Raw genomic sequence first — 19553 nt, 5'->3', positions numbered from 1 at the left:
GTTATAGTGGAAATGTAATTTTCAGTGGAAAACGTTCATTACAATGACTGTACCACGCAATCGTTGCGCGCATCTTTTGATAACCGCATAAAAAGTCCCACTTCTTTGCCTGATAGCATCACCCTATTGACAGCAAAGTAACGACCTGTTCATAGGAGGAAATCTGTTGTGCACCGGTTACTATGGGTAACCTAGGATGCTTACCATTTAAACCAATCCATCCGGTTGGAAATTCGTTCGCTAATGGTAAGAAAAGAGCGGGAAACTTTGACTTTCGATAAATGGTACACGCGTCTACTGAAAGAACCGAAAAATGCGGGAAAAGTGGATTATCTCAATTGTAAGACCGAGTTTTACGGAACTTTCTGATCGCAATGATGCATACCATTTGTTTTCCAACCGGAATTTCCGGTCTTTCCGGGTAAATGGTAAGCACCCCTGGCCTGTTCATAAAAGGTTACTAAAGGTACCCTGATACGTGAAAGTAAAATCGGAATTTTGCAGAGCTGGACACACGATATAATTTCAATGCTTCCATCAAGATGTTCTACGCAACGGTTGGTTGTACCGTATCTCCAGCCCTCAGCAAACATTCCAGGGGCGTCGGAAACAAAAAATTGCGGCTCTTTAGAATTTATAGGGTAATTTTAAAGTTTTTGAAATAAAACGTGTAACATAACGTTTTGGGGGCGCAAAGTCAATTTGCTAAAATACACAAAAGTTGTTCTCTCTCAACAAATATCAATATAAGTCAAACACCTTCTTTCTACATACAATAACTGTCACTTTTAAATAAAAAACACTAATGACAATATTAATATCTAAATCCAGCGTGTCGGACTCAAAAAAAACAAAACAAAACAAAACAAAACAAAACAAAACAAAAAAACTCCTACATTAGAAAATATAAAGCAACTTTCCAACGTCCACAAAGGTGCCGTAATACGGGCAACACTCTTAAAAAACGCCGATTACTACCAGCCCGACCGCAACAAATTCTTTTTGAAGTTCTCTTTAACCTTTGCAACAAAGAAATGGTATAAGAATAAGGGCAATATTCAATCTGCGATCTATAACAAAAAATATTGACACAAGCCTTGTGCAATACATCCCTTCTTTGTTCAAAGTAGAATTTCTCTTAACTCTGCAAAGAGATGTTTTACAATTTGTAGCGCCAAGATCAGCGACACGCTCCAAGATTTTGTTGCTCGCATTGCCGCACCTATAGACATGTAATTCAAATGTAACAGGCTAAAATACCGGCTTCAGCCAAAGAGCTTTGCACATACTGAGGCATTAAAGGCTTCAAATTTCTGTGCCTTTCTACCTTAAAGTAAAGTTAAAATTTTCCTACAAAAATCACTTTCAAAATTATTCTAGATATGAGATCGAGACGCTAGTGAGTTTAAATCATAATTCTATAGGATAGAAATACGCGGTATAAATGAACGTCGAGTGACCCTAGAGCTAGACGCAAATTTTTCGTCTTTCGTCAAAACTTTTCCGGGGGAGGGGGGGGGGGGGTCAACAAAAAGTTGAGTTATCCTTAGCAACACGTTCACCCCCCCCCCCCGTAAAAACTGGGATCATGATTTTCCAAGTGATATATCTAACATTTCAAAGCTTTTCTGGATACATATTAACCTAATATACAATAAATCGCCTATACTAAGAAATATAAAGATATATGAAGTTAAATAATCTATTATTGCTTGGATGTGCGAACTTTCGGGTGCCTAAAATCTTTAAGTAATGCAAACTTTTATCAGCGATTTTTACTATAACCTCATGGAGGCACTAACAACACTAGGATCTAAAAATATAAGTGGGTATACGAAGACCAAAGTAAGACGGACAATATATAGTATTTTCAAAAGCAGATATCGACCAGTTCGAAGGTTCAGCACTCGGCAATACCGAAACGTTCGTCCAATCAGAATGCCCGGAATTGTTTTTACAGCCATTCGAAACCTGCTCTATAATTAAAAAGGCAGCTAGTTTTCAAAAGTTGTGGGTAATCTCACACTAAAAAGAAAAAAGATTCTTTTCCTTAACCTGGAACAGTTTATAAAATTTCTAGAAAGAGACATAGGTCAGCCCATGATTTCGATGCATTATACATACAATGTGAACCAGAGGTTTCCTCATTCAGTTATTGTTTTTCCCAAGAGATGTAGGAGATAGGAAAACATTGCGTAGAATGCTAAAACGGTACAGTGAACACGATTGATTTAGGAAAACTACAGATGCAGGATCGTGACCCATAATGCACTTGGACTATGGAACGACTTGACAGAATATCTCTTGGTAGCTCGCCAAACAATGTAGGTCAGTTATCAGGAACAGTTGATATAATATTGGGACTAGTATTCAACAGTAATGACTTTTGTCTTCAAATACTCATTCAATGCTTCCATTCCTGTTGAACAGAAAAATCAAGAAGTTGTCAAACAGAAAGGAAAGGCAAAAATTGAAAATAATGCAGTAGCAATATTTCTTGTTTCTTGTCTTCAAGGTTATTTCTTGTGTTGGGACGTAATGTTGGAGTTTCTTTATTTCTTGCGCAGTGAAAAACAGCAAAGGGTAACATTCCTTGCAATGACAGTACAGTCGACAACAGACTAACCAAAACAGGGACACAATAATGTTCAACATATCACGCATTTTTTGACCCTTACGAGTTATAAGATTACTGCAGTTTTTATTTTGCAGTAGGACAAAGTTTAGTGGACGTCAATCAAAGCGTTTCCAAGGCATTCCATATAGGCACGTGCCCTTGAAAAATTTATGCTTTCCTACAATGTGATGGAAACACTTTGATTGATGTCCACCAAAACCTTTTTGTCGCGACTGCAAATTGTACGATTTCGCGCGTGTAATTAGGAAGTGCTGTAATGAGGGTTGTATGCTGCGTTTCCTGCATAAGAAGGGAACTAATTTGCAGCGAGTATCAGCGAAACTTACCAAGATCTTTTCCAAATCCAGACTGCTTGCATCCACCGAATGGTGCAGCTACGTCGGTTTTGTTGTACGTGTTGACGAAACAAGTACCAGCCTGTAGCCCGTCAGCCACTCGAAGCGCCTGAAAAAACACATTTTAGTTTGTGAAAGGTTAAATTTTTGGATGTTTTTGGATGTAAGGGAGACACGACACGGTAGCACTAGAGAATCGGCGTCATCAGACCAGCCAATTATTGAACAAAAGAATACAATATATTTTTTATATTGTAACTTGTGTTCACTGTGAACAAAGGTTGTCCAGCCTTAGTGATGCATTGACATAACATAAGAACCAAATACCTTGCTGATGTCCTTCGTGAAGACACCAGAAGCAAGTCCGTATTCTGTGTCGTTGGCACTCTCCAGGACCCCTTCTACATCACTATAGAATACAAGAAAAGATGGTAAGCAATAGAAAACAAATTATAGTTTTAATATGAGAGGAAGCAGGATCACAAATGAAATGCGGATTTTTTTTTTTTGCAATATGTGAATTAACCACAACCAAAAAAAAAGCTGTAAAACAACTGCATATGTAATACGAGGAAAGTGAACCTGCAAATTTGCGCAACGATACATGACTGGCTTCCGTGATGCTGGTGCATAACAGGGATCCCCTTCTAGTCCTCCTACAGTATCATGCTATTCTTAGATTGCACGTTACGTCATCGCGGCCATGTTGATGCCATTTAACAAAAGATTTCTCATTAGCATCCATTGTTAAATGCACCACAATGGCCGCCATGTTTTTGTCTTTTGACTCTCTTGGGAATACTTGCAATCAATCAATACGAGCTCCACACTATCTAATAAGCTGTTGTATCGCAGCATGGGACATTCCCAACAGAGCTAGACTCTAGGCAAACTAGGTGAAAGCCCAAAGATCGAATTGAAATTTAGAAGTTGATTCTTGCAGAGGGAGGAAAAGTGCAGAACCCGGAGAAAAACCCTAAAAGCACCGGAGAGAACCAGCCAGAAACTTTACTCACATACGACGCCGACTCCAGCGGGACTAAAAGTGGTAACACAACATGCAGAATAATAGTTTACTCACCCGTCATCAAACTTAGAGATGATAATAATAGGACCAAAGGATTCTTCCTTAGCAATAAACATGTCATCTTCAACATCAGTAAATATTGCGGGCTCGAAGAAATACCCTGCATGAAAAACAAGGGACGATCGTTATAAAGCTAAGTGTTTAGTTCAATTCTGGCATGTCACACGAGTGGGGGGATGATGATAAGGTCTAAAAGTACAAGAAATAAATTCTCTAAACAAGTCATTCTTGGAAATCACTGGCGTGAATATGAGTTAATATCATCAGCCTTTATTTAAAGCTGATCCATAATTGCAGGATAAATAAAGACTATCGCATGGATAAATAAAAAATATTGTATTGTATTGCTAAGGTAAAAGAAGACACCCTAGAGGCCCTAGCCCTCTAACGACTATGTACAGAGCAACATCAGTTTAGGACACTTTATCAAACATGATAAATGACAGCAAAGAAGACGTAATTTTGCGCTTATTGTGACGGTAAGACAAAGGCGTAAGATTTGACAAACTAAATGACTCACAGATATTTAAAGGCTACAAAATTTACCAGGTCTATCGAGGTGCTTTCCACCATACACAAGTTTAGCTCCCTCATCTACACCTTTCTTGACATAATCAATCAACGACTGCAAATGAGCCCTGGAAAAAGAACAAGAGGAATATTTAAAAAAATCAATCACGGATGCCAAGGGATTAATGATAACAGCAAGTTACGTTGCAAATGATAAAAGAGGATTTACGCAACCCCCTATTCAACTATCTAATGGTCAGTCCTTTAGATGAACAGCACAAGCTTGTTTGTACATTAATCCCTTAGCTTATAAAGACAACTGAGCACACATAGGATACATGGCCGGATACATAGCTATATCAGGTGTTAGGTGTTGCAACCCTAACAAGACATACTTGTGGTTCTGAGGTCCATGATCTGTAGCTCTGTCCAGAGGATCACCAATCTTTAATTTCTTGACCTCTTCAATCTATAATTAAAAAAAGTTAAAATATTACAACATGAAGAATCTTCTAAAATAAAGGACTAATAATTGTACGGCATGTAACAGTTCACTTAAGCAACTAAGTCTAAGTAGATTTTGTTTAATTACCAGTCTTGCGACATATTCATCGTGGATGGACTCTTCTACAAACAGCCGACCTGCAAGCAAACAGAATCAGTGAGAAATAACTTGGTAATCTAATCCACTGATTGCGATGTTCCGAGAGCGTATTTAGGCAATTCTATCCTTATCTTAAAGCATCAATTCCCTGTCCAACAGAGAGTCAAAAATTTCTAATTCCATATCAGGATGCACATCCTCTTTGAAAGGTGCGAGTATATGGAATACAAACTCACCAGCAGCAATGCAGTTTTCTCCTTTGTTAAACAAACAAGCCATCATTCCCTGTTCCAGGAACACAAAAGAAAATTAACAAGGTATAGATAAATAGATTTGAAATAAAGTAGACTGAATCAGGTATCAAATAATTGCTTTGGACGCAAACTGTGGGTCTAAGTTTTGGAAGAAAATGGAACTTTAACTTCACTTTTATTTACACATGATAGAATGATAATAAATTATGAAAACGTGGAATATTTATTTACAAACAAAAAGAATAGACAGACAAAATATTAATAAATGATTAATATATAGAATTTTAGGATGGCTAAAGTAGCTAATGCTTTCTAGTTAGCCACCTAATGGGGAACAATTACAAGAGTCCTTCACTTAACCATGAAAAGGAAAACAAAAGGGGAGACCAAAAACAAATAAAAAGCAAGAGCATAGTGAAGTGAATAGACTCAATTTATCAATCCTTATCAACTGACCTGTCTAACAGCCCTGTCCATATCACAGTCACTGAAGATGATCAAAGGAGATTTGCCTCCCAGCTCAAGAGAACACTTCTTCAGATTACTGGTTGCACAGCTGTACAAAAAGAAAAGAATTCTTTGTTGTTGCTTTCCATTTTGTAAGATACTGTTCATAACAATAATTTATAGGGGTGTTGTGTGGTGAAACAAGTTAGAGGGGTCACATGGTGGTGTACGCTGCTAGTGCGTTGTCTTTCACTGCTGTAACTCCAATGGGTTGGGTTGATGGATTGAGCCCTGTGAATGCCAGATGTGAATTTAGTTTGTTAGATGCATTGTTCTCTCCCTCACCATTAAGGTTTTTCTTTAATTTCTCCAGTTTTTCTCTATCCATATAAATCAACATGTGAGCTGTGCATTGTGTGCATAAAATAGTAAAATTATGTAGTGGTGGTGGCATGTCCGACAAAAATGCTAAAATATTCAGCCTGCTCTGACAAAATTAATAAGAGATTATCGTTATAAAGAACATTATTTGAATACTTTAAAAGTTTCTAGTTTCTATGTCAACCAACCTTTCCATAATTGCTTTACCAACAGGAGTTGATCCTGTGAAACCAACTTTACGCACATCTGGGTGATCACAGATACGATTACCAACCACAGATCCTGAGAACAGAGAGAGAGGAAGATGCTGGTTAACATGAAAAAAGTATTTAACTGGGGGACTAAACTATGCAACTGCTTTATTGGAGGGGCTTGGGGGGAGTTAAAGTACTCACAATATTACTTGGATGTTGGCGTGCTGATTATAACAGTAAATGTAAGCTTTTTTTTTCAAATTCTCAGTTTCTAATGATATGCTTCCTTTGTCATTTTCAGCTTCGAACCACAAGGAGCTAATCTTGGATTGGAAGGCTAATATCTCAGAAATTGCTTCTAGTCAGACATAGTCTATACAATAAATCTACCCCTTAATCTCATATCGAATAGAAATTTAAGCAAAATAATTCGAAAATGGCAGCAAAATTATTGGTGAGGCTATTAATAGAAAACAGTAGTACAATACTAATGGCCCTGTTATACATTGAATCGTTTAGCTAAAACTTGTATGCAAGGTGTTACATGATACAATTTTATTCTGAAACTTGTTTGTGACACAAGTTTCAGTTTTAAGAGTAGAAAGCAGTTCTGCTTTTTGTGAAACTTCTTCTTGATGAAAGTTTCACCAAACGTAAATTGCACTGTGTAACACCCCTCTTGAAACTTGTCTTGCAATGCTGTTGCACACAAGTTTCAGCTAAGAGTTTCAAAGTATAACAGGGCCTTTAAAGACTCACCAGAACCAGGAACAATATTAATGACTCCTCTGGGGAAACCAGCTTTTGCAGCCAGTTCTGCAAACTTCAATGCTGTCATTGAGGTGACCTGAAAGTATAGATTATCATTATCATTGATTGAATCTAAAGTCTGGATAGGGGATGCTGATTGAGCTTTTTATTAGTGACCCAATGCACTGTTTTCCATTATCAGACCACATGTCATTCCCTAGAGCATCATTGCTTTGTTTAATCATCATTAATTAGTTTAATGACTACTCATGAGATGACACATGAATACCTCAACACATGAATAAGGATTCAACTCAAACAAAGAATATTATTCACAAGAGAATGATACATGTCAGATCTGAAATAGGAAATTTTAAGCCTAGGATTGGGATTGAGTTTCACAGAAGATTTAGCTTAAGGCTGATAATATGCTTCATTTAACTGATTGATAGCAAACAATACCTGTGCTGGCTTGAGGACAACTGTGTTACCAGCAGCAAGAAGAGGACTCATCTTCCAGGCCAACATCATCAATGGATAGTTCCAAGGCACAATGAGACCACACACTCTGGAGATTGAACAAGATAATACAGTCAAAGGACATACTCATCATCTTCATGCTTGTAATATTAAAAATGTAAGCCATTTTCTATAAAATTACAGCACGTTTCTTAATGTTTCTGTGCCCTAACTGACTCCAGCGGCCTCAGGTGCTCTGGCTTCTGTCAATCAAACTTTAATGACTGGCCGAGTTCATTCTGGTCTTGGGCTAGTGAGAAATTCCAACAACATAACATAATGTATTTTCATGTTACTATAAAGTAAAACATAGCTATGTTCAAATGTGATGATCAACAGTAACTGTAAATAGTTCTTCCTGATTTGGATGAAGCTTAACAAATTTTTAACCCTTAACATCAGGTATGATAGAAACAAACTTTAACATATTTACTTTTCCATTCTTTTTAGTGGCTGCATCTTAGTTTAGTTAGTGCATTTTAGTTTGCAAAAAATAGATACTTCTTGCTGAATAAAATTTATTGCAATGATTTACTGCTAAGAATGTAAGCCAATTAGTAAGAAAAACCAGCAGAATATAAGGGAACCTCTATATGTTTCTTCCTCTAAAGAGAGAGGGCTTATTAGAGGAGGGGAGGAGGAAGCTCAATAGAAGGTTACGGTATGCAAACACCACAGGACAGTACAGCATAGGAAGCAACTCCATTTAAGTAAAATAAAAAACAGCTTTACTCTACCTTAAGATCTATTTTATTTTCTTCCTTTTTTATCAGAGCACAGCTGTGCCTGATTGGTGAAGGAAGCCAACCATGCCTTCAGATGTTTGTACAGCAATGTACAGTCCTTTTTTTTCTTAATACATGTATTAAACATGGCATGGTGAAGGATGCAACCATGACTTCAGTAAGTAATCACCAGAGACTACAAGAGGTTCCGGCTGATGAAGATCAATTGTTAGGGAAATGTATCAGTACTTGGTTGGTTGAAAAAAACTGATGGCTTACATTATGATTTAACTTAAGTTAGTGGTTAGGCTTACAAAGTTGTGTAGTTTTTTGAGTTACATTGTAGGTTAAATTTTAAATTTTACACATTTTCTGTATTACTTTAAGCAAGAGTAATAGGGAAAAGTACAGAGACACATTGAAAAGAATATGGATGTTCTTTCTGTGAAGGAATCAGTGAATGGATGTATGAATGGCTGGCAGAATGGAAGGATGGATGGATGGATGGGATGAATGGATAGGATGGATGGATGGATGAATGGATGGATGGGATGGATGGAACAGGATGGATGGATGGATGGATGGATGGAACAGGATGGATGGATGGATGGATGGATGGATGAATGGATGGATGGGATGGATGGAACAGGATGGATGGATGTATGAATGGCTGGCAGAATGGATGGATGGATGGGATGAATGGATAGGATGGATGGATTGATGGATGGGATGGATGAATGGATGGATGGGATAGATGGATAGGATGGATGGATGGGATAGATGGATGGATGGGATGGATGGATGGGATGATTGGATTGATGGAATTATTGGATGGATGGATGGATGGATGGACAGACTGATAAAGCATAATAATGTATGTATGAAATTATTGGATGGATGAATGGATGGATGGGATGGATGAATGGATGGATGGGATGGATGGAACAGGATGGATGGATGGATGGATGGATGGATGGATGTATGAATGGCTGGCAGAATGGATGGATGGATGGATGGATGGGATGAATGGATAGGATGGATGGATTGATGGATGGGATGGATGGATGAATGGATGGATGGGATAGATGGATAGGATGGATGGATGGGATAGATGGATTGGATGGATGGGATGGATGGATGGGATGATTGGATTAATGGAATTATTGGATGGATGGATGGATGGATGGACAGACTGATAAAGCATAATAATGTATGTATGAAATTATTGGATGGATGAATGGATGGATGGGATGGATGAATGGATGGATGGAACAGGATGGATGGATGGATGGATGGATGGGATGGATGGAACGGGATGGATGGATGGAAGGGATCGAGGGACTGATAACGCATAATAATGTATTTATGAAATTATTGAATAAATGAATGAATGAATTGATTAATGAATTATTAAAAGAAGGAAGGCATGATTAAAGGAATGAAACCATATATAAATGAATGGAAAGATGTTCACACAGCAGGGTGAAAATAATGATTTTGCAATTGAGTGTATAAAACTAGTATCATAAAATACATAAGACTATAATATTACAAACAAAGATCAATAATCAAGACCAGGAACTTTATCCTTTGCAATAATATAAAATAGATACCATTTTTTAAGGTATTAGGATACGTTTATGACCACTATGCACGCAAACTTAAATAACACGCTGGCTTTATAGTATAACACAAACAAAGTATGCATTTTCTGAAAGCTGAGTAAATATAGTTTATGAAGAAATCTTCAAAATACGATTTTTTTTATTGTTGTTCACATTATTGTCCTCAAAGCGAAGTAGATTTTAAGCTATGTTTGTGAAAAATGGCTTAACATACTCACGAGATAATAAGCTCAAAAAGGGTGTCCCAGATTTTTTATATCTGTTTTCTATCTCTTGCTATTTTTGATCAAAGTTCGGCTATTACTTTTGAAGTGTTGTTTAGAGTAAAAAGCGTCATAACTTTGGAAAGAAATTAAATTTCAAAATTCGGAGACATACTTTTTTGGATCATGAGTTACTTTATAAACTATCCAAATTTATATACTTTATAAACTCTCCAAGGGACTTTAAGCTTTTTGAAGTTGAGGTTTTAGCGGCAAAAAAGATTCGAGAAAAATGCATTTCTTTGTTTGGAGCCGGAAGCTGCAGGGAGCCACGATGGTGTTGGCCAAACCACCTTGAGCCTTCCATTTTGACATCACTTGTCAAATTATCTGGTGTTCTGGACGATCGCAATGTAGGATCTTTTTACAATGACAAAGGAGCATGACAGATGTGCATATATTAAGCGATGGCACATTTCCGGTCTTGATAAAGTCACGATTTCGATTTTTCTCAAAATGTTGGCTTTTCCAATCAAAAATTGCAAGAAGTTTCACAAACATATGAAAGATAAAAGTTTAAAATGATGAAATTAAAAAGAAAAATTTTTTTTGAGCAATTCATCAATTTTCGTATCCTAATACCTTAAATACCAAAATACATGATTTTACTATTCAGCATGAAAAAATGAAGAAGTCAAAATATTTCTTACCCAATGGGCTCTCGTTTGGTGTAACACAGGTTCTTGTTAGGTTTGGCATTGTTGACTGGAATGGTCAGGCCCTACAAACAAGTAAAATGAAAATTGAAAAACAAAGTCTGATTTGATGTGGGATATAATTATGCAAATATAGACCTTTCTTCCTAAATTCACTTGAGTGACCACTTGAGTGGCTCCAAGTAGAAGATGAACTTTATATGTTCATGTGTATTTTATCAAACCCAGCTTCAACTTGGAGCAATGTTTCCATGGTTATTCAAGCACATTTGGGAAAAGGCAAAAGCCCTCTTCTGAGATATGCCTCACTTGTCACACACAAAGGTTTTGGTATGAAGCTAAGTATTAAATTTAATTAATTCCTTTATACTGCCACAAATCACTGAGCATTATACGTGAAACCATGACATATTAAAAACCTTGTGTGTGATAAGCCAAGTATATCTTAAAAGGAGGCTACTTACCTATCAAAGTCCCTGGTCAAGAATAATCTATTCTAGTGTGCCACATACCTGTATTTTGTCACACCAACCGGCAAAGTATCTGAGGGTATCGATAGACATTCCAATATGGGTCTTGAGTGCCAAAGTGTATACGGCACCAGAGTCAAGAGCTTCAATAGTGGCTAGTTCCTCTGTGTGTTCTTCCATAAGGTCTGCAAGTCTAAAATAAAGAAAGTTGGAATAGGATTGGATGGGAATAGAAGGGATGGAAAGAGAACAGGAAAAGATGAAAAGAAAAGGCAGGGCAGGGCAGGGCAGGGCAAGGCAGTTGAAACATCTATCTTAAGTAGTTGAAAATCTATCATACTTATTCATCAGTTTTCCTCTGTCTCTTGCATTCATAGTTCCCCAGGGACCTTCCTCAAAAGCAACCTGTTCCATAAAAACAGATGTTTACTATTGTGTTAGCTTTTTGAAGTTACTTTGATTTACGGGTGTGACATAAGATAAAGCAATGCAAACCACCAACATCATATTCACATAATAATAATAATCATGTATCATCATCATATGCCATGCTCATCATGCATCATCATCATGTGTCATGTTCACCTGCATCATCATCATTATGCATCATGCTCATCATGTATCATCATCATCATGTATCATCATCATCATGTATCATCATCATCATCATCATGCATCATCATGTATCATCATGTATCATCATGCTCATCATATATCATCATCATCGTGCGTCATTATTATGTGTCATAATTACCTGCATCATCATGCATCATGCATCATCATCAGGTGTTATGTTTACCTGCATCATCATCATGTATCATCATCATGTATCATCATCATCATGTATCATCATCATTATGCATCATCATGCATCATCAAGCTCATCATGCATCATCATGTATCATGCATCATCATGCATCATCATCATCATCATGCATCACCTTGCATCATCATGTATCATCATCATCAACAACATGCACCATCATTTTCATCATGACCATCAGCAGCACTATTAATGATCTCCATTATCAACACTGGTCTGCCCTTTTGGTTTATGTGTACTCACCCTAGCAGCCTCAACAGCACGATCAACATCCTCATGTGATGCAAGGCAAACTTTGGCCAAAACCTTAAATGAAAATTATACAACAAAATAAGTCTTTTATTCTTTATCATCGGGGCCCAGTTGTATGAAGGGTGGATAGCACTATTTGATGGATAAATCTTATCCAGTGGATAAATTTATTGGATAACAGCATCAACTTATACACTGGATAAGGATTTATCCATCGGATAGCACTGTCCACACTTTGTACAACCAGGCCCAGGTGTTTTATTGATAAAAGATTTGGTTCAATATATCAGAATATTTCATTACTAATTAAAAGTAAATCTTAATCTAATTGTGTTAAGATCTGAATGAAAGACACAGGAAGATTACAGTACTTACACTTCCATCAGTCGGGTTGATTGACTCAAACATTTTTCCATGGTGGGCATCTACAAACTCTCCATCAATGAACAACTGATATGGCATGTGAATAGTCATGTCATTCACTTCCAAGTCAGTCTAAAAAATGAAGAACAAAAATAATTAATATTTAGCCTAACCTTAATGAATTAGGATGAAAAGAAGAAATCAATTAATGGATGGAAATCTGACTGATGGATTGAAGGCTGACTACTGGAAGGATAGAAGTATGCAGTATGGGATGAATGGAATAAGAGGACTATAACTGTAGGAGACGATTACACTCAGCACAAACATTAAATGTCACATGAGCTGTACACATTTAATACGATGGATAATAAGCCATTTTTCTTTCACGTCATTGTGCCAAGCAATAGGACCAAAGTACTTACAGTATTGCAAGTAAACTCTTCCTTGCCTTCTCCTCTCGACCTCAAAATAGATAATCTGAGGAATGCCTCAAATCTAAAATAAATCCCAAGATGATGAATTATGTAACAATATCAATAAACAATTCAAAAATTTAAACACTCCTGTTTTAGAGCTAGGTCATTGCCACCTTTATTGGGGAAAGATTGCATAAACTTTGCAAACTAAGTAGGCAATCCCTTATACTCCTAGAAAAGCTACCTTTGAGAGAATTAAGGGGTAACAATTGAAGCCCTGTCCTTCTGAGTTAGCTGGGTTTAGTTGAAGTTATCTACTTTCTGTCAACATGCAAAGGTAACCAGTTTCCTTTGACAGGCTCAGTTGTGTTGGTAACCTACGACTCTACCAAGAAAAAATGGGTTGTCATGGTTTTAATACTAAAAATGGTGTGTATGCATACCTTGTGTTGAGGTAAACTTCTTCAGCCTCCAAGATAACCGAACATTTCTGCTTTAATTCTTCAACAAGCCTATTAAAAAGACAAACTTCTGATTAATGCAAGTTCTCTCTATTTCATCCCCACCCTCCCCCCCCATCCCCCACCCTGTATCAAGAAGGTCCTAAATCTAGGACATATCCACGTCCCACAGGTATAGTCTGAGTTTGACAAACATTAGGTTCATTCTGGTCTAGTTTTGGAAAGCAAGTACAACATCAAATAAGACATGATAACTTCTGTTTATTTGTACCCGAGCTAGACCACAATGCACTAGGCTTGCTATCTCAAAATAAGCCTAAGTCCTTGAAAATTCAATTCTGTGGATCATGGTAATGTTCTAGTACTTAATAAAACGTCCATTAGAAACAGACCTTGCTACATCCATGGAACCAGCTCCAGCCTTGAAGAAGTCTGTTTCGTCATTTATGTCAGGATTGGCCAAGATACCAGACCATATTGTCTATAGAAGCAAATAAAAAATCAGATAATTTAGAAACTAATATAGAAACTAACTCCTTGCTGTGTTAAGCCTGCAGTCAGTTTTATTTTTGACGTCAAAATATGATGCAAAACTGACCCAAACCACTGACAACCATAAAAGCTGTCTTATTTAGTGAAATTATCATTTCAAACCACACATATCATTCCCTAGAGTATAATTTTTATGGCCTTTTAATGGTAGTATAATATTTCCCATTTTCATTCAGAATATTTTTCATTCCCTGAAGCATTATATCTTTCTCAGAAGATTACACATAACAAGACACATTTTATATCAAGCTTATATGAATGTAGTGATGGTTACATAATAACAGAATTTAATCTAAAGTTCCAATTCAAATACCTTGATTTTTTCCATAATGACTTTTTCATCATCGGTGAGCTCTAAAGCAACTGTTTCCTCTTCTTCTAGTCCATACTTGGAGGCAGAAACCATCCTTCCATCAGCCAACTGCAGGGTTTTTACTGTTACCTTAACAGAGATGAGCAACAGTTTACTATGTATTACCTATCACATTTTGTTCTACTTTATTCAAGTATAATTCCTACTTGAGGTTTGAAGGTTAAAAGTTCTGTCATGTGCAGTCGAACATTTATTACATACATGTGCCATCCTTAGGGAATTTTCAGGTGGGCATTAACAATAGACCCCTTGCAGCACGTCAGAATGCAGCTCAATTTATAAAGGAAATCATATATATGGTTTCAAGTGCAATTTTGAATAAATTTGAATGAGTTCTAGTTTATTCTAATATAATTCTCAGTTGGTTTTGGCCATGCAAGTACTATGGAGACTAAGAAGGATAAATGAGTGTTGAAAAACCCTCCTTGACCTGTGTACAACTGGCCACTAAATAGAGGTTGGCTGCTCAAGAGGTGGCAGCATGATTAGTGTTATGACTAGTTTAAAGTCTAGTAAGATTAGAAATCACTATGAAAAACCTTGAAAATGGTATTCCTGATTGGCTCATTTTGCACCTTATCTTGGAGCGCAAAATCAAATCAGGCAAATCATGGCCAAGGATTCATAAAGATAACCATCTCAGGCTAGAAGAATGTGTTTTCTTACCATTTTGCCATCTGACCCGAAGAGAGTCATGCCATCTTTGTGCACTATGGCTGGTTTATCATGACCATCAATGTAGACTTCTGATCCTTGTGGAACTCTCTTCCTTGGTCCAAGATTGGAGCCATAAAATGTAACTTGCTATTGAAAAAAAAAGCAATATTAAAAAAAATTCCAGTTTTTAGTCATTTTAGATCAGGAAGACGGAGACTGACCAAAGCACGTGCATAAAACGACCCCCCTAAATCCCCCTCTGATTCTTTGGCAAACATTTTTCTAGAATATTTTGAAGCTGTACTAGTACTTCATGTCACCCAAGTTGTGGAGCAAAAGAAAAAAAAAGAAAGTTTTTGCATGACAAGAAATTTCATATCCCTAAGAAAAGAGGTTATCAATTGTTTTCCCCACAAATGGTTAGTGTTTGGAAATGGCTCCATTGCTCACCTCTCCATCGATGGTTGCCCAAGCACCAGGCAGTTTGTCATTTCCACGAATAAAATTGTGCAGTGCTGCAGCAGGAAGTCCCCAGTTGATCTAGAAATGAGAGCAATTACCACAGATCAATTTTGTTGCAATACTTATGTGTGGAATACATTAGCGTCATCAACCAAAACACTAACACGTTTATGCCCAACAAAAAAGTAAAACATGATGACAACGCAGTTGCAGTAAATTTTTTAACTTTAAATTGCCCTTCCCATCTTTTTAAATTTTCATTTATTCTGAAGAATTGATAATACTAAAAATGGAAAACGTATGGGGAAAAACAACAAAGCACAATAACCAAGAGTTGAATATTTTAACATAAATTACTTTAATTCACTTACTTTTGCGACTTCCTTCTTTTTCCAGATTTTGTCATATGTTGCTCCATCTTCTGTCTGGGGGATTTTTGGTGCTTTACCATCAGCGATCAGCTCTACAGCTTCAACCTTGAAATAATAAGATAACCATTGCATCAAAGATCATAATGCAGACAATATCTAGCTATTATTAGCTATTGTTGCAGAAGACATATGCTTTTCACCCAGACTATTGGGCTGCTTGTGGTGTATTGGAGCAATTACATGGGCCTTTTCTGGGTTTGATAAGGGCTTATCGTGGTCTAAATTCAGCAAAAACAGTGCAACACAAGGCATTATGAACAAAAGATGTTTAAATTAAAGCTAGAAGCTCTTGGCTCAGTAAATATTCAACAGTCTTCACTTTGCCTTTGCTGAACAGCAACTATTAAATAGCAATTGTAATACATATAGCTTCTCTTACCATTCCCTTGATTCCCTCAGGATACAAGAATCTGTTGTATAAGGTATCAACAGTGTCATTGCGATCTATGTCCACAGTTTTCTGCAGCAGAATTGGCCCGGTGTCCAAACCATCATCTGCCCAGAATATCGTAAACCCTCCTCTCTTATCACCTTCCATCAATGTCCTACACATTGAATAACAAAAAAGCAATCAATATATAACATACAATAAAAAAAATACCAATCACGACTTTCTTAAGGTGGTGTTACATCAGACATTTTTTTGTGCAACATTGTTGCATTTGATTTGTTTAACATGGCACGCACACCAACGCAAATTGATGGCAACAATGTTGTGAGTTTTTAGAAGTCATTTAACAAAATATTGTTAAAAATTGTATTCGTATACCATGCTACAGTAGGCCAGGGTCTTCAATGCCAGCTTGAGTAAGTGGAAAACATAAGGGTTATACAGGGAGCAGCGAGTGAATCTTTCTCATGTTATCCTTAAATTTTGGGGAAATTAAATCAAAAAGTGCAGCAAGTTCATGTAAAATATCCAGACATATTTGCTAGCTGCTGGCTTCTAATAAAAACCCTGAGGGGCCAACTTTTAATGCAACAATGTTGAGTGAAAAATTACCATTGCAAATCATCTTGTGCAACACCACCTTTAGGAAAGCTTTATATTCCTTTTGCATGTATAAAAAGATATGAAAGATTTCTCTACCAACAAAGCTACCTATTGAAAGTAGTGGGCTGCTGCATGAAACTAAAATAAAAGTGAATTCACAAATTTGAAAATTTTTGAGCATTTTTAAACCTGGTATCCAAGTAATAAATTTTTATATTTGTCATCCTTCTCCTAAGCCTGTACACCCCTGGTGGGGTATAGGGCATCAACAATATCTTAACGCAACACAGCCCTGTGAACTCCGCCATGGCCAGTCCCAAGCCTGGATGAGAAAGGAGGAGGGTTGCCCAGGCAAAGGGCTAGCAACCCTTCCCTGTAAAAACCAGAAAACGCTACAGAAACATCACACACATCATCTAAATGCTGAGGTTATGAATATCTTATTCCCAAGAGAGTGAAAAAGCTCAAGTTTATTAAATTTAGATTAAAACTGTGTTTCCTTATATCAAATATTTGACTTGTAACTTATCTAGCCTATTACATAACAGGCTTACAACACATGAAACATTTCCTGATCCAAGTAGTATTTTGGCAAACACAGCCAACCCAAACAAAGCTTTGCTTACTTATAATCCGCAAGACTTTGTTATATTTACAGCAATGTGGTTTTGTACAATACACAATAAAGATAGTACATTATTTTTATACAATCCTCAATGATTCTTTTATTGTATTTCGAGTCGCTCTCGACTGGTTTTACCAGATTTAGAGGTAGTGCCTCGCACTTGCTGTCACAAGAACACATGGCATATAAGAGAACCAAATAAAATCGAAGCTAAATAAGGCTTTTTTCTAAAGTAAAATTAGATTTGTAACTATTGCGTAAACATACCAATTGATAGCAGAAGCACCACGGTGACGAGGTAAAATCGATGGATGGTAAATGATTGAGCCATGTTTAGGGAAGTCAATCACGTTCATCGGAATGAACTGGCTGCAGAATGGCATAACGTTTAGCTCAGCACCACACTGGGTATATTGGTTGACTACATCCGTTATAGGCTCTCCTTTGACTCTCCAACGAGGGAATTTGAAGACTCTGACTCCATCTTCTTCCGCTCCACTGGCCAGGACATCTGGTTTACCGTTTACATCAGGGATAGTGAAGACACCAACGATCTCGTGTCCTTTACTACGAAGACTCTTGTACACTTCTAAGCCAAACTGTGACTGGCCAATAATAGCAATCTTGAGTTGGGCCATGTTTTGGGATGCAGTGTGTATCGCTCTTCGACCTGCCTGACGAATAAAACGACATGCAGAAAGCATAATGCAACTACCAACTTTGATTTGTCATAGAGAATTTTTGACTGGTTCTAATACAAGATGGCAGTGAACAAACAAGGCTGGGATTTGAGCCAATCAAAACAGCCGTTAGAACTTATACCTGTTAAACTTGTTTTCAATGGGGGCGTGTAGTGGTGCGCTCCCCTTTAGAACACGTATCATTTATATATTGGAAAGAAAAATTATCGTAATAAAGTACAAAAATACGAATGATGTGCAATACTGAACAAGCATTTGCCTTAGACTTAGGAGAGTACAAATTTATGTGACTTTCTTTGTTGTTTCGCTCTCATCAGCTGATAAATTCTTCCCGAACAATGAGTCCGGGGAGATCCGGAAAGAGTTTGTCAAGGGATGTGATGCGACAATAATTCAGATTAAGACCAGCAAAACACCTGTTCAATCGATGAAATAACAACCACAGATAATATGAATACTTTGAATACACGAATCTATATCTATATGATTGAATTGGATATATATACCTTGCCAAGTTTTTAGCGATATCTCGATTTGCAACAGTCGACGCGCAAACTAACCCAGACAGACGTAGGTCACCTGATTTATTATCAACAGTCACGTGACCCGGAGTCGTTGCTAAATCACCAAAAAAAGCCCTTTTTTCCAAAAAAAATTACGCTTCCACATCCAAGACGAAGAAAATCAATTAACGCGCCGAACGCGCCCCAGCAACGGCATGGTAGCTACACGTGGTGATTTTCGTACTTGCCAAAACAAGGGAATGGAAAATAAATGCGAAAAAATACATATATGCGGGATATACACAAAAAAACTGGAAATCTATTAAAAAGTGTAAAATTTAACGACTTTCTTATACCAATTTTCACTGCGTACTGTGGTTTTTAAGGCAGCACTACTGTATTAGTTGGGTTTCCTGTGGTATTTGAGCCAGTTTACCCGGTCAGCAGTGGCTGAGGTAATTTATGCACATAATTTACGA

The 19553-nt window shown here is 37.1% G+C and overlaps 1 protein-coding gene across 2 annotated transcripts; it reads right to left on the bottom strand.

Annotated features, from left to right (window-relative positions):
- Positions 1 to 1097: 1097 nt before the first annotated feature.
- Positions 1098 to 19142, bottom strand: LOC116305890 (cytosolic 10-formyltetrahydrofolate dehydrogenase). Of its 2 annotated transcripts, XM_031715888.2 has the most exons (27): positions 19078 to 19142; positions 18138 to 18544; positions 16631 to 16796; positions 16192 to 16296; positions 15809 to 15898; positions 15368 to 15505; positions 14642 to 14770; positions 14169 to 14257; positions 13759 to 13827; positions 13322 to 13394; positions 12909 to 13028; positions 12525 to 12587; positions 11799 to 11863; positions 11501 to 11651; positions 10983 to 11053; positions 7663 to 7768; positions 7210 to 7297; positions 6445 to 6538; positions 5885 to 5984; positions 5411 to 5459; positions 5163 to 5212; positions 4966 to 5039; positions 4607 to 4698; positions 4055 to 4160; positions 3301 to 3382; positions 2965 to 3082; positions 1098 to 2419 (listed from the first exon to the last, which is right to left on the bottom strand). In XM_031715888.2, the coding sequence occupies exons 2-27, from the start codon at positions 18506 to 18508 to the stop codon at positions 2364 to 2366; spliced, it is 2715 nt and encodes a 904-aa protein (XP_031571748.1). In that variant the 5' UTR covers positions 18509 to 18544; positions 19078 to 19142; the 3' UTR covers positions 1098 to 2363. The 2 variants fall into 2 exon arrangements, with proteins under 2 accessions (XP_031571748.1, XP_031571747.1); XM_031715887.2 differs by lacking the exon at positions 19078 to 19142 and having other exon boundaries at positions 18138 to 18621.
- Between the last annotated feature and the right edge of the window lie 411 nt (positions 19143 to 19553).

Source organism: Actinia tenebrosa, unplaced genomic scaffold (assembly GCF_029948245.1).
Source record: "Actinia tenebrosa isolate PJP-AT-01 unplaced genomic scaffold, QUT_ActTen_1.0 PGA_scaffold3__52_contigs__length_22856419, whole genome shotgun sequence".
In the NCBI taxonomy this organism is placed as follows: domain Eukaryota; kingdom Metazoa; phylum Cnidaria; class Anthozoa; order Actiniaria; family Actiniidae; genus Actinia; species Actinia tenebrosa.
Note: the sequence above shows the minus strand (reverse complement) of the source record. Positions and strands in the feature narration are given on the sequence as shown.

What these genes read in the sequence shown, in the direction of transcription:
- LOC116305890 (XM_031715887.2), bottom strand. Translation starts at nt 18,574, where the DNA reads ATGCTTTCTGCATGTCGTTTTATTCGTCAGGCAGGTCGAAGAGCGATA. An exon ending in GGTTCCATGGATGTAGCAAG is followed by an intron (nt 13,828 to 14,168) that starts GTCTGTTTCTAA and finishes TCTTTTTAATAG; the next exon opens with GCTTGTTGAAGAATTAAAGC. An exon ending in GTGCTGTTGAGGCTGCTAGG is followed by an intron (nt 11,864 to 12,524) that starts GTGAGTACACAT and finishes TTTATGGAACAG; the next exon opens with GTTGCTTTTGAGGAAGGTCC.